This window comes from Ranitomeya variabilis, chromosome 3 (assembly GCF_051348905.1).
Source record: "Ranitomeya variabilis isolate aRanVar5 chromosome 3, aRanVar5.hap1, whole genome shotgun sequence".
Taxonomy (NCBI): Eukaryota; Metazoa; Chordata; class Amphibia; order Anura; family Dendrobatidae; genus Ranitomeya; species Ranitomeya variabilis.
Genome location: NC_135234.1, coordinates 12,156,535 through 12,170,016, shown reverse-complemented (window position 1 = coordinate 12,170,016; position 13,482 = coordinate 12,156,535). Strand labels below are relative to the sequence as shown.

At 49.4% G+C, this 13,482-nt stretch overlaps 1 protein-coding gene across 1 annotated transcript in view; it reads right to left on the bottom strand.

The window, feature by feature from the left end:
• Window positions 1–467: 467 nt before the first annotated feature.
• The window catches only part of KPNA1 (karyopherin subunit alpha 1), a 53,090-nt gene continuing 40,075 nt past the window's right edge, over window positions 468–13,482 (bottom strand). The window contains exons 9-14 of the mRNA XM_077293666.1: window positions 9,560–9,723; window positions 9,397–9,475; window positions 9,063–9,188; window positions 7,988–8,115; window positions 5,838–6,016; window positions 468–1,805 (exon numbers count right to left, since the gene is read on the bottom strand). Of these exons, the coding sequence (XP_077149781.1) occupies window positions 1,618–1,805; window positions 5,838–6,016; window positions 7,988–8,115; window positions 9,063–9,188; window positions 9,397–9,475; window positions 9,560–9,723 (864 nt within the window). The 3' untranslated portion in view covers window positions 468–1,617. The remainder of the gene's footprint in view (window positions 1,806–5,837; window positions 6,017–7,987; window positions 8,116–9,062; window positions 9,189–9,396; window positions 9,476–9,559; window positions 9,724–13,482) is intronic.

Sequence of the window (13,482 nt, the reverse complement as noted above, 5' to 3'; positions counted from 1 at the left end):
CCAGATACTGAAGATGGAGGTGACAGGCGGTCACCAGATACTGATGATGGAGGTGATGGGTGGTCACCAGATACTGATGATGGAGGTGACAGGCGATCACCAGATACTGATGATGGAGGTGATGGGCGGTCACCAGATACTGATGATGTAGGAGACGGGCGGTCACTAGATACTGATGATGGAGGAGACGGGCGGTCACCAGATACTGATGATGGAGGTGACGGGCGGTCACCAGATACTGATGATGGAGGTGACGGGCGGTCACCAGATACTGATGATGGAGGTGATGGGCGGTCACCAGATACTGATAGTATTTACATTTCTCTTGTTTGCTCAGTACTTTGCGGATACAATTAACCCTTCTACGTCTGCGGCTTCCCCCGTTGCTGCGCCTCCTCCGCACGGCGCTGTACACACATATAATTTACACGTTTTGCTCGGTCGTCACAGACAGGAATCACCGTACGGAGAGAAATGAGCATGGTTTAATTGTGGCAAATCCAGAAAATGCAGGAGAGCCCTGAGGACGCCGGGCGTCCGCTCCGGGAAATGCTCTGTATAGATCTCTAGAGGGTCACCGCCCTGTGACCTGTAAAATGGCCGTGGGAACAATAAACGACATTAAAATAATGCAATAATTTACACAGCAAAGAAAAAATTGCTGCATCAACGTAAAATAAAAATATATATATATACTCTAACCTACGGCGGCTTCTCTTTGTAAACCAGACAGATGAGAGGGGAGGAGGAGACCTCACTCAGGAACGTCACGGCCGACAGCGGCGTCCAAGATTCAGTCCCGTCACATTATTATTATTATTATTACTATTATTTCTTTGTGTTGTGATTGGAGGAGGTCCGTTTAAAGGGACGGGGAACTTTTTTTTTTGTCATTTTTTTCATGTTTTTTTTTTTTTAATTTAAAGAGTCACTAGAAAAGTCTCCACAAAAAGAATTTTCCAAAGTCCGTCATGTCTCTGGGGAAGAGAGTAAGGACATCAGCCGTCCACAGTCTCATGGGGTCCGAGGGAAGAGACACAAAATGGAGCAAAATGGGAAAAAAAAAAAAAAAAAAAAATCAAGGCAGCCTGAAGATCGCGGTGAGCTCTGAACCACCAGGGAGTGAGATGGTCAGTAGTGATCGGCCGATCCCGGCGCTAGGTCCATCCTGGACTTTCCGTGTCCCTCGGCCTCGTAGAATAAGTCTTTTACTTCGTCCTTCTCTGACATCTTGTATCGGGAGGGTCCATGTCCCGGCGGAGCCAGTCTCCTGGGTCCGGGCCTCGCTTTGTCAGTACAGTCAGGTGTGTGCGGTTGGTCTGGTCTTTTCCTTTTGTCATTGTGTCCTTGATGTCGGAGGTGAAATAATGGAGATATGTTAAAAGCAATCAGATGGGCGACGCCATTCCGTCATGGCGTAGGTTGGGGGGCGCCAAAAAGGAAAGGCGAAGGTTTGGAAAAAAAAGAAACCAAAAAAAAAAAATACAGAGGAAAAGAAGAAATAAAAATTTACGGAGTGGAAAGAGGGAGGGAAGAGAAAATTGTGCACGCGGCAGACAGATGGAGGAGGATGGTGGAGATCTAACTGTGTGGCATGCTGAGCCCCGGAGGATGGCGTTACAGCTGGAATCGCTCTACTGGGGTCTCACGCTGCTGGAAGATGTACTGCTGCTGGCTCAGGTCTACTTGGGGGGCAATACTGCTGTCTTCATCCTCCGTGCCGAAGTAATGCTCGATCAGGTCAAACGCCTTCTGGTAAATCTCCTGGTTCTCGTGGCTCTGCAGGAACTCGATCTTGTCAAGGCCTGGACGGGGGAGAAAGACACGGAAAGGTGAGAGCGGGTAAGAACATCTCTGCGTCACCCACCTGGACTTACTCTACAGGGGCTGGCGAAAATATTCACCCCCTTGGCTTTTTACCTATTTTAGAATCTGATTTATGTGTGATGAATCAGCACTAAATAGTCTAAGTTGGTAAAGTGAAATGCGAAAAATATGGACACAAATTAAATGTATGGGATCAGATAACTAAAAATTGGCATGTGCATATGTATTCACCCCTTTTGCGATGAAGCTCCTAAAAATTTCTGGTGCAAGCAATTCCCTTCATAAGTCCCATGCTTAGTGACAGGATGTCCCCCTGTGTGTAATCTAAGTGTCACATGTCTGTCAGTAGTTACACTTTACCTTCTCTGAAAGGCCACAGAAGCTGCAAAACAATTAACAAGAGGCACCACTAACCAAACACCACCATGAAGACCAAGGAGATCTCCAAACACCACCATGAAGAACAAGAAGCTCTCCAAACACCACCATGAAGACCAAGGAGATCTCCAAACACCACCATGAAGACCAAGGAGATCTCTAAACGCCACCATGAAGACCAAGGAGATCTCCAAGTGTCACCATGAAGACCAAGGAGATCTCCAAACACCACCATGACGACAAAGGAGATCTCCAAACAACACCATGAAGACCTCCAAACACCACCATGATCACCAAGGAGATCTCCAACACCACCATGAAGACCAAGGAGATCTCTAAATGCCACCAAGAAGACCAAGGAGATCTCCAAGTGTCACCATGAAGACCAAGGAGATCTCCAAACACCACCATGACGACAAAGGAGATCTCCAAACAACACCATGAAGACCTCCAAACACCACCATGATCACCAAGGAGATCTCCAACACCACCATGAAGACCAAGGAGATCTCTAAACACCACCATGAAGACCAAGGATATCTCCAAACGCCACCATGAAGACAAAGGAGATCTCCAAACAACACCATGAAGACCAAGGAGATCTCCAAATGCCACCAAGAAGACCAAGGAGATCTCCAAATGTCACCATGAAGACCAAGGAGATCTCCAAACACCACCATGAACACCAAGGAGATCTCCAAACACCACCATGAAGACCAAGGAGATCTCCAAACAACACCCTGAAGACCAAGGAGATCTCCATACAACACCATGAAGACCAAGGAGATCTCCAAACACCACCATGAAGACGAAGGAGATCTCTAAACACCACCATGAAGACAAAGGAGATCTCCAAACAACACCATGAACACCAAGGAGATCTTCAAATGCCAGCATGAAGACCAAGGAGATCTCCAACACCACCATGAAGACCAAGGAGATCTCTAAACACCACCATGAAGACAAAGGAGATCTCCAAACAACACCATGAACACCAAGGAGATCTTCAAATGCCAGCATGAAGACCAAGGAGATCTCCAACTTCCACCCTGAAGAACATGGTACCACAACAAACCTGCCAAGAAAAGATGGATGGTGTGAAACATAGGGATATTCTTGAGCAAAACCGGTTTGTGTGTCAGTGATTTGAGACTCTTTTGCTAGGTGAAGAGAATGGGGCATCAGACTGCGCTGCTCGCCGGTCAGGAGAATGGACCAGAGAAGTCCAAGTAAATGTAATGGAGAATAGACTTTATTTCTTTATACCACGTCCTCAGGACAGTCTATACACATACAGGGTCTTGTATTTATAGCAAAAGAAGCACATGGAGACGCCTCCTATCAAACAATACTCTACACCCAGTGGGCGGGAATCTGACTTAAACATATATTCAATCACATATGTCCATCATAAAAAAAGAAACAATCATAAAATATCATAGAGTATAGCACGTAAAACCATCGCTCATACATGTAAAAATCTAAATACAGAGAAACACATTACAAAGAGTAAAGTGAATGAATAACTTTTGCTGGGGGAGCGCTGGAACCTGCGGTGGTAGAACATTTATTCTTTGCCAGGACCCTGCGACTGAGGTTTGAACCATTGAGCCCTGGGTGGATTTGGTTGGATTGTTTTATTTGGTGCTAGTTTCGCAAGAGTCTGTGAAATCAAAGAGATAACAGTGGAAAAAAAAAAAAAACTCCCGAAGAAAGTCCCTGAGAATTATTATTTTTCTTCTCCCTTTTCTCTTTCCCTACCCTTTTTTAAATAAATAAAAACAAACATTAGAACGTGCGGAGGAATGATGAGGTTCTACAGGGAACAGCAGAATCCATAGAAGTATCCAAGTCAGTTGAACAAATCAGTTGTTTCGTTGAGTCCATGGGGATTTATAGTGCTCAGCTAGTGAATCCAGAAGATCTCTTTTCTGTTGAGAGGATTATCGAGGGGGACATGGTCAATAGGGATCACCCTGAAGGAGAGCCTTTTGTTGTGATGTGCAGTTATTGTTTATAACGATTTGATATCAGAAGCTGATAGAACATTCTGAACAAATCAGAGAAAACATTTTTAAGAGTTGTCAATCCCCCGATTTCTTTTTTCTATCACCTTCCCAAAATCCACAAGGATGCTAAAAGACCCCCTGGGAGACCCATAATTTCAGGGATAGGGTCCCTGACATCAAACCTTGCTAATTATGTGGATTTTTTTTTCCACTGTTATCTCTTTGATTTCACAGACTCTTGCAAAACTAGCACCAAATAAAACAATCCAACCAAATCCACCCAGGGCTCAATGGTTCCAAACCTCAGTCGCAGGGTCCTGGCAAAGAGTAAATGTTCGAACACCGCAGGTTCCAGCGCTCCCCCAGCAAAAGTTATTCATTTACTTTACTCTTTTTAATGTGTTTCTCTGTATTTAGATTTTTCCATGTAGGAGCGATGGTTTTACGTGCTATACTCAATGATATTTTATGATTGTTTCGTATGTTTTATGATGGACATATGTGATTGAATATATGTTTAAGTCAGATTCCCGCCCACTGGGTGTAGCGTATTGTTTGATAGGAGGCGTCTCCATGTGCTTCTTGTGTTATAAATACAAGACCCTGTATGTGTATAGACTGTCCTGAGGACGTGGTACAAAGAAATAAAGTCTATTCTCCATTACATCTACTTGGACTTCTCTGGTCCATGATCCTGACCGGCGAGCAGCGCAGTCTGATGCCCCATTCTCTTCACCTGGCAGAGGATCATCACATCGGGGCTTGCAGCAGCCGCCAATGCTAAGTGCAGAGGTTGTGTCTCACACACCCATAATAGGTGAGTGAATTTATATTATCTCTCACGAATATTCCCTTTATCTGATGAGACCCAATGTGCGCTCTATATTCCTTCTAGCTACCCAGAGATCTGAGACTGGGATGGATATTCACCAAGACAATGACCCCCAGCATACGGCTAAACCAACACTCGAGGGGAGTAAGGGGAAACGTGGAGATGTTCTGCAGTGGCCGAGTCACAGCCCAGAGCTTAATCCAATGGAGAATCTGTGGTCAGACGTGAAGATCGCTGCTCACCAGAGGAAACATCTAACCTGAAGGAACTGGAGCAGTTTGGCCTTGAGGAAGGGGAAAAATCCAGTGGAAACCTCATAGAGACTCATCCAAAGCGACTGCAGCTGTAACTGCCGCAAAAGGAGGCTCTACACAGTACTGACTTTAGGGGGGTGAAGAGTTTTGCACACTGAAATACTCAGTTATTTTGCCCTATTTGTTGTTTGCTTCACAATACCAAACCAAACGTTCTCAGTTGTCGGCATCTTCTCTACATGAACGATACAAACTCTCAAAAAAACCTGTGAAATTCCAGATTGCAAGATAAACTATGAAAAATACCAAGGGGGTGAATACTATCACAAGCCCCTGTATATCCAGAGCTGCACTCACAATGCTGCCGCTTCATTTCTCCGATGACCCCTGTGAGTTCAATGCTCACCTAATGATTTATAGGGACGTACAGGGTTCTGTCCAGTGACCTTTGTGCCTGCAGCTCTGGATGTGACTGGAGTATAATAGACGGAGGCCGAGTCTCCCGATCCCTGGTCGCGCAGACGTGCTCATCCTTACCGTAGGCTTCCTCGATGAGAGCGCAGTACGGGTTTATGCCCGATCCGCTTCGCTTCGATTCCTGCTCGCCCAGTCTCAGGATATTTTCTAAGCCGTTCAATGCCACCTGCACGATCTTGGAGTCCATGACGGTGAGGAGGTCACAGAGCGGTTTGATGCAGCCCAGATCCACCAGGTACCTGACACAGAAGACGACATGGACGTGAATCAGCGGAACCGTCCACTACCAGCACCGCTCTGTTACCAGCACCGCACCGTTACCAGCACCGCACCGGTACCAGCCCCACACCGCTACCAGCACCGCACCGTTACCAGCACCGCACCGTTACCAGCACCGCACCGCTACCAGCACCGCACCATTACCAGCACCACTACCAGCACCGCTCTGTTACCAGCACCGCACCGTTACCAGCACCGCACCGTTACCAGCACCGCACCGTTACCAGCACCGCACCGTTACCAGCACCGCACCGGTACCAGCCCCGCACCGCTACCAGCACCGCACCGTTACCAGCACCGCACCGCTACCAGCACCGCACCATTACCAGCACCATTACCAGCACCGCGACGTTACCAGCACCGCGCCGTTACCAGCACAGCACCGCTCCCAGCACCACGCCGTTACCTGCACAGCACCGTTACCAGCACCGCGCCGTTACCAGCACCGCACTGCTCCCAGCACCGCACCCAGCACCGCACCGTTACCAGCACCGCACCGCTCCCAGCACCGCACCACTCCCGACACCGCACAGTTACCAGCACCGCAGTTACCAGCACCGCACCGTTACCAGCACCGCACCGTTACCAGCACCGCACCGTTACCAGCACCGCACCGTTACCAGCACCGCACCGTTACCAGCACCACGCAGTTACCAGCACCACACAGTTACCAGCACCGCGCCGTTACCAGCACCGCACCGTTACCAGCCCCGCACCGTTACCAGCACAGCGCCGCTCCCAGCACCACGCCGTTACCAGCACAGCACAGTTACCAGCACAGCACCGCACCATTACCAGCACCGCACCGTTACCAGCACCACACCGTTACCAGCACCGCACCGCTCCCAGCACGCCATTACCAGCACAGCACAGTTACCAGCACAGCACAGTTACCAGCACAGCACCGCACCGTTACCAGCACCGCACCGTTACCAGCACCGCACCGTTACCAGCACAGCACCGCTCCCAGCACCACGCCGTTACCAGCACAGCACCGCACCGTTACCAGCACCGCACCGTTACCAGCACCGCGCCGTTACCAGCGCCGCGCCGTTACCAGCAAAGCAGTTACCAGCACCACGCCGTTACCAGCACCGCGTCGTTACCAGAACCGCACCGCTCCCAGCACCGCACCGTTACCAGCACCGCACCCAGCACCGCACCGTTACCAGCACCGCACCGCTCCCAGCACCGCACCGTTACCAGCACCGCACCGCTCCCAGCACCGCACCGTTACCAGCACCGCACCGTTACCAGCACCGCACCGCTCCCAGCACCGCACCGTTACCAGCACCGTACCGCTCCCAGCACCGCACCGCTCCCGACACCGCACCGTTACCAGCACCGCACCGTTACCAGCACCGCACCGTTACCAGCACCGCACCGTTACCAGCACCGCACCGTTACCAGCACCGCACCGTTACCAGCACCGCACCGTTACCAGCACCGCACCGTTACCAGCACCGCACCGTTACCAGCACCGCACCGTTACCAGCACCGCACTTCTTGTTTTTTTTCTGTAATAGTCGCAGCTCACACAGATGAGGATAATGCCTTGCAATAAAAGTGTTAAACCTACGACTACTACTCCCCACAGACAACACAGAGTCCGTCTGGAATCTACTCCTGCACCCGATGAGCACCCAGATCTGTAGACAGAGGGGCTGACACTCTCGCAGAGACATTCTGGCCACATTTGCAGCCATTTTCTCGAGGTTCGGGTGCAGGACTTTCATCGATGAGATGGCTTCAGTTGAAGACGTCTAGGTTGTTTCGGACATAAGGATGCTCTCAGGTCTGGTGCTGATTGTGGGGGACATAAGCAATCATCACCAGCCCCCAGTGAGCATGCAGCGTCTGTGTGCGCCCCTCGTCCTCAGGGGCCGCTCGCTCATCATAGACCCTGTACACACATGTATCCGGAGCCTTACTTTATCTGCTCTGCGGAGCCCCCGGACGTGGCGTTTGTGATCGCCCACGCCGCCTCCTTCCGGGTCCTGAATTCGGCCGTCTGCAGGATGTTAATAAGAGCAGGGAAGATGTCGGCTTCAATCACAGTCTGTAGAGAGAGGAGAGGAGGGGGAAGGGTTAACACGGAGCAGAACCCCCATCATCCACCCCGCAGACACCGGGACCGCGCACCGGAGCTTCCAGCAAATGACGGATAATGGGAATCTTACAGTTTGTGACCGCAGCTCTTATATGTGCAAAAGGGTAAAAATCTTTAAAAAAAAAATCCCCCCTTTTCCCAAAACGTAAAATAAAAATGAAGATATTTGGTCTCATTGTAAAACAGGACAAACTATGACAGAAGGTGAACGCAAAAAGCAAAAAAGCCGCCAGGTTCAGTGATCGGCTGCAGCATTGATGTGAGACATCAGTGTGATGTCACCGCTGTAACCAATCACTCAGACTGGAGCACCGACACTGCACTGGAGGAAAACTGTCATTGCTAATTACATTACTGGCATCGTTTGGGGATCACTTCATTATAAATTGAAAACCCCTTTAAAAAAAAAAAGAAAAAAAGAAAAAGAATGATCACTTTTCGGAGCGCCGTGAGCCGCCCAAACAGAACGTCCTATTAACCCTCCTTCCAATATGGAGATCGCGGGCAAGAAGATAAATAACGGAACAATCGCTGTTACGTGGTCAATTTACCTCCTGAAAAATATGGAAAAAAAAAAATCAAGAAATTGTTTGTACCCCAAAATAATAAAAACTACAGCGGCCCCGGCACCAGAACCGCACCGACCCAGCGCACAAAGCGCCAGGTCCGGCATGGGACGAGGGGGTTTCTCACCTTAATAAATAGGTAAATTTCCTTTAGACTCGAGAGGTGTGGTGATCTACCTCCGTTCTCAAGAAGATAGGGATTTTTGTTTAGTTTACAGCTCGTTGCCAAGGTTACCGGCCACCTCTATAGTCTATCAGTGGCCAGCTGCTTGTAAGGTGGATGGACGGCTGGATCTGGGCGGTCGCCCGGGCCACGGAGGCCGCACTGACCTGGATCTGAGCTCGGTTCCCGGCGGTGATGTTGGATATCGTCCAGCACGCCTCCTTCTTTATCGACTCCTTGGGGCTGCTCAGTAGGTGGAGTAAGCTCTGCAGAGCGGAGCAGTTCAGGATGACCTGCGGAGCAGAGGCGCCACTCTTATATCACAGCACAGTCGCCCACGTGGCCACAGAGTCGCCCGCTGTTCATGCACTCGTCCACCGGAGGGCAGAACTGTCTCATGTACGGCTCCACGCAAACGGTAAAGGGGTCATACTCTCGCATGAATACCTGACACATCTATGGACTTCCCCTTTAAGAGCGGCACTCTCGTCTGCTCCGTACCTGAGTCTGCACGTCATCCCCGGTGACGATGTTCCCCACCGCTCTCAGGGCCGGTGACACCACTTTGTAGTCGCTGTGCCTGGAAGGAGAGAGGCAGAAGGTTGTTACCGGCTCAGCAGGCGCCGCTTATCCCAGCGATCTCGGCCCGTCCGCCATGTCTTACAGTAAGAGCTCCACCAGCCGCCTGCACACTCCGGCATCGATCACCGCCTGGATTTTATCGTTTGGCCCGTCCGACAGGTAAGAGAGCGCCCAGCAGGCGTCAGCGAGGACATCGATGTCACTGACGAAGAGCAGCCATGACAGCACGGTCAGACACGGGGAGACCTGCGGAGACAGCGGCAGCGCATCAGTGCCGGAGACCAGGAATCACCATTACTGCACATTAAAGGGGATGTCCGGCACCGTCCGTCAGCCGCCCGCCAGGCCTCGCGGGGATCGCACGCTGCTCCCATGATTAAGAGGATGAGGGAAAAACATCCTCTGCTGCCCGTGAGCGCCGCGGACCATAACACCTCCCCCCAATGTAGAGCGAGACAAGTGGTGACCCCTGAGAAGTGCGGGGACCACCGAGACTCAATAGTCACAGTCCAGTCCCATCATGTGAAACATGTAAAGAAAAGCATCACTGCATAACATGCACACCATCCAATTAATGACAAAATATATAAGAGAAAAATATATATAGTTTATTTGTACATTTAAAACACACCAATAACAAAATAAAACATACTTAAAAACCAAAGACAAAACATGACAGGTTGAATATTTATACAAAATAAGGCAAGCTCCAAAATAACCTGACCTAACTGGCTCATATAGTAAGATCCCATGTGGTTGTAGTAAAATAACCCAACCACTATTATGGATCCAACATGAGGAGCATCAATACATCCCTGCTAATACATAGCCAGGGCCAGATTAGTAACCCGAGTCCTAAAATAAGGACAAAGGGTAGAGACAATCAGCCATATGCACGGCACAAATAAAGACTCAAGATGAGATCCAAATGTGCATACAACTTGATGTTACACCGATATCCCACGCGTATCGCCCGGCGAACCGGGCTTCCTCAGGGAGTGTGTAGATCAGCACAAACATAAAGCTTATATACATATGACATAATGGTATACAACATACCGGTGTGCAGACACAGCTGACCGGAAGGAGTAGAAAACTCGCGTCGCCGCATAGCATATAAGGCATCGTTGGGGAAACCACAAACAAAGGTGAAGCTCCGCCCTCCATCGTGAGACAGACAGGGGCGAGGGCACCTGCGCAGACATGCTGTTACGAACAACAACTCCGCTACCTCCAACACCATGGAAACCAAGCGGCGCCGCTTGGTTTCCATGGTTGTTTCCCATGGAGGAGGTTGTTTCCCCAACGATGCCTTATATGCTATGCGGCGACGCGAGTTTTCTACTCCTTCCGGTCAGCTGTGTCTGCACACCGGTATGTTGTATACCATTATGTCATATGTATATAAGCTTTATGTTTGTGCTGATCTACACACTCCCTGAGGAAGCCCGGTTCGCCGGGCGATACGCGTGGGATATCGGTGTAACATCAGGTTGTATGCACATTTGGATCTCATCTTGAGTCTTTATTTGTGCCGTGCATATGGCTGATTGTCTCTACCCTTTGTCCTTATTTTAGGACTCGGGTTACTAATCTGGCCCTGGCTATGTATTAGCAGGGATGTATTGATGCTCCTCATGTTGGATCCATAATAGTGGTTGGGTTATTTTACTACAACCACATGGGATCTTACTATATGAGCCAGTTAGGTCAGGTTATTTTGGAGCTTGCCTTATTTTGTATAAATATTCAACCTGTCATGTTTTGTCTTTGGTTTTTAAGTATGTTTTATTTTGTTATTGGTGTGTTTTAAATGTACAAATAAACTATATATATTTTTCTCTTATATATTTTGTCATTAATTGGATGGTGTGCATGTTATGCAGTGATGCTTTTCTTTACATGTTTTTCCTGGCTTCGTTTATCACTGCCTGTTGCACCCTCCTAAATAGCATTATATTTAGATAGCTGTGCGCCTTGTCTCTATTTCAGTCTCATCATGTGGTCACAGGGAGGAGGCCGAACAGATCCACAAAGCACGTACAGCAGGAAAGGACTGAGAAAACAAGGAAACCGCCGCAATCAGCGCAGATCAAGCTTCAGGATCCCCCGCAATCAGTGCAGATCAAGCTTCAGAATCCCCCCGCAATCAGCGCAGATCAAGCTTCAGAATCCCCCGCAATCAGCGCAGATCAAGCTTCAGGATCCCCCGCAATCAGCGCAGATGGAGCTTCAGAACCCCCCCCCGCAATCAGCGCATATCAAGCTTCAGAATCCCCCGCAATCAGCGCAGATCAAGCTTCAGAATCCCCCCCAATCAGTGCAGATCGAGCTTCAGAATCCCCCGCAATCAGCGCAGATCAAGCTTCAGAATCCCCCGCAATCAGTGCATATCGAGCTTCAGAATCCCCCGCAATCAGTGCAGATCAAGCTTCAGAATCCCCCTGCAATCAGTGCATATCGAGCTTCAGAATCCCCCGCAATCAGCGAAGATCGAGCTTCAGAATACCGCACAATCAGCACAGATCGAGCTTCAGAATCCCCCGCAATCAGTGCAGATCGAGGTTCAGAATCCCCCGCAATCAGCACAGATCAAGCTTCAGAATCCCCCGCAATCAGTGCAGATCAAGCTTCAGAATCCCCCCGCAATCAGTGCAGATCAAGCTTCAAACCCCCCCAATCAGCACAGATCAAGCTTCAGAATCCCCCGCAATCAGTGCAGATCAAGCTTCAGAATCCCCCGCAATCAGTGCAGATCAAGCTTCAGAATCCCCCGCAATCAGCGCAGATCAAGCTTTAGAATCCTCCACAATCAGCGCAGATCGAGCTTCAGAATCCCCCGCAATCAGCGCAGATCAAGCTTCAGAATCCCCCACAATTAGAGCAGATCGAGCTTCAGAATCCCCCGCAATCAGTGCAGATCGAGGTTCAGAATCCCCCGCAATCAGCACAGATCAAGCTTCAGAATCCCCCGCAATCAGTGCAGATCAAGCTTCAGAATCCCCCCTGTCATGGTTCTCAACACACAGAGAACATAGTTGAGCATACAAAAAGGACTAGCTCTTGGAAGATGGGAACTCGAGCTGACCGTGAGCTAAACCTATCACAACAACTGAAAGTGGCCGGGTAGCGTGCCTACGTTTTATCCCTAGACGCCCAGCGCCAGCCGGAGAACTGACTGACCCTAGCAGAGGAAAATACAGACCTGGCTCACCTCTAGAGAAATTAACCCCAAAAGGCGGACAGTAGCCCCCACAAATATTGTCGGTGATTTTAGAGGAAATTGACATACAAAGTATGAAAATAGGTTTAGCAAAATTGAGGTCCGCTTACTAGATAGAAGGAAGACAGAAAAGGGAACTTCACGGCCAGCTGAAAACCCTATTCAAAATTCCATCCTGAAATTACTTTAGAACTCTAATATCAACTCATGACACCAGAGTGGCAATTTCAGTTCACAAGAGCTTCCAGTCTCAGAAATATTCAAACACAGAGAACTGGAACAAAAATGCAAACAAACTTAGGACAAAAAATCCAACTTAGCTGAAAGTAGTCTAGGAGCAGGAACATGCAACAGAAATGCTTCTGGTAACATTGTTGGCCGGCATAGAAATGACTGAGGAGCAAGGCTAAATAGAAACTCCCACATCCTGATGAAAACAGGTGAACAGAGGAGATGACAAACCCACGTTCAGTACCACCAGTGACCACCGGGGGAGCCCAGAAACCAAATTCACAACAGTACCCCCCCCCCTCAAGGAGGGGGCACCGAACCCTCACCAGAACCACCAGGACGATCAGGATGAGCCCCATGAAAGGCACGGACCAAATCGGAGGCATGAACATCAGAGGCTGTCACCCAAGAATTATCCTCCTGACCGTAGCCCTTCCACTTGACCAAATACTGAAGTCTCCGTCTGGAAACACGGGAGTCCAAGATCTTCTCCACAACGTACTCCAACTCACCCTCAACCAACACCGGAGCAGGAGGCTCAACGGAAGGCA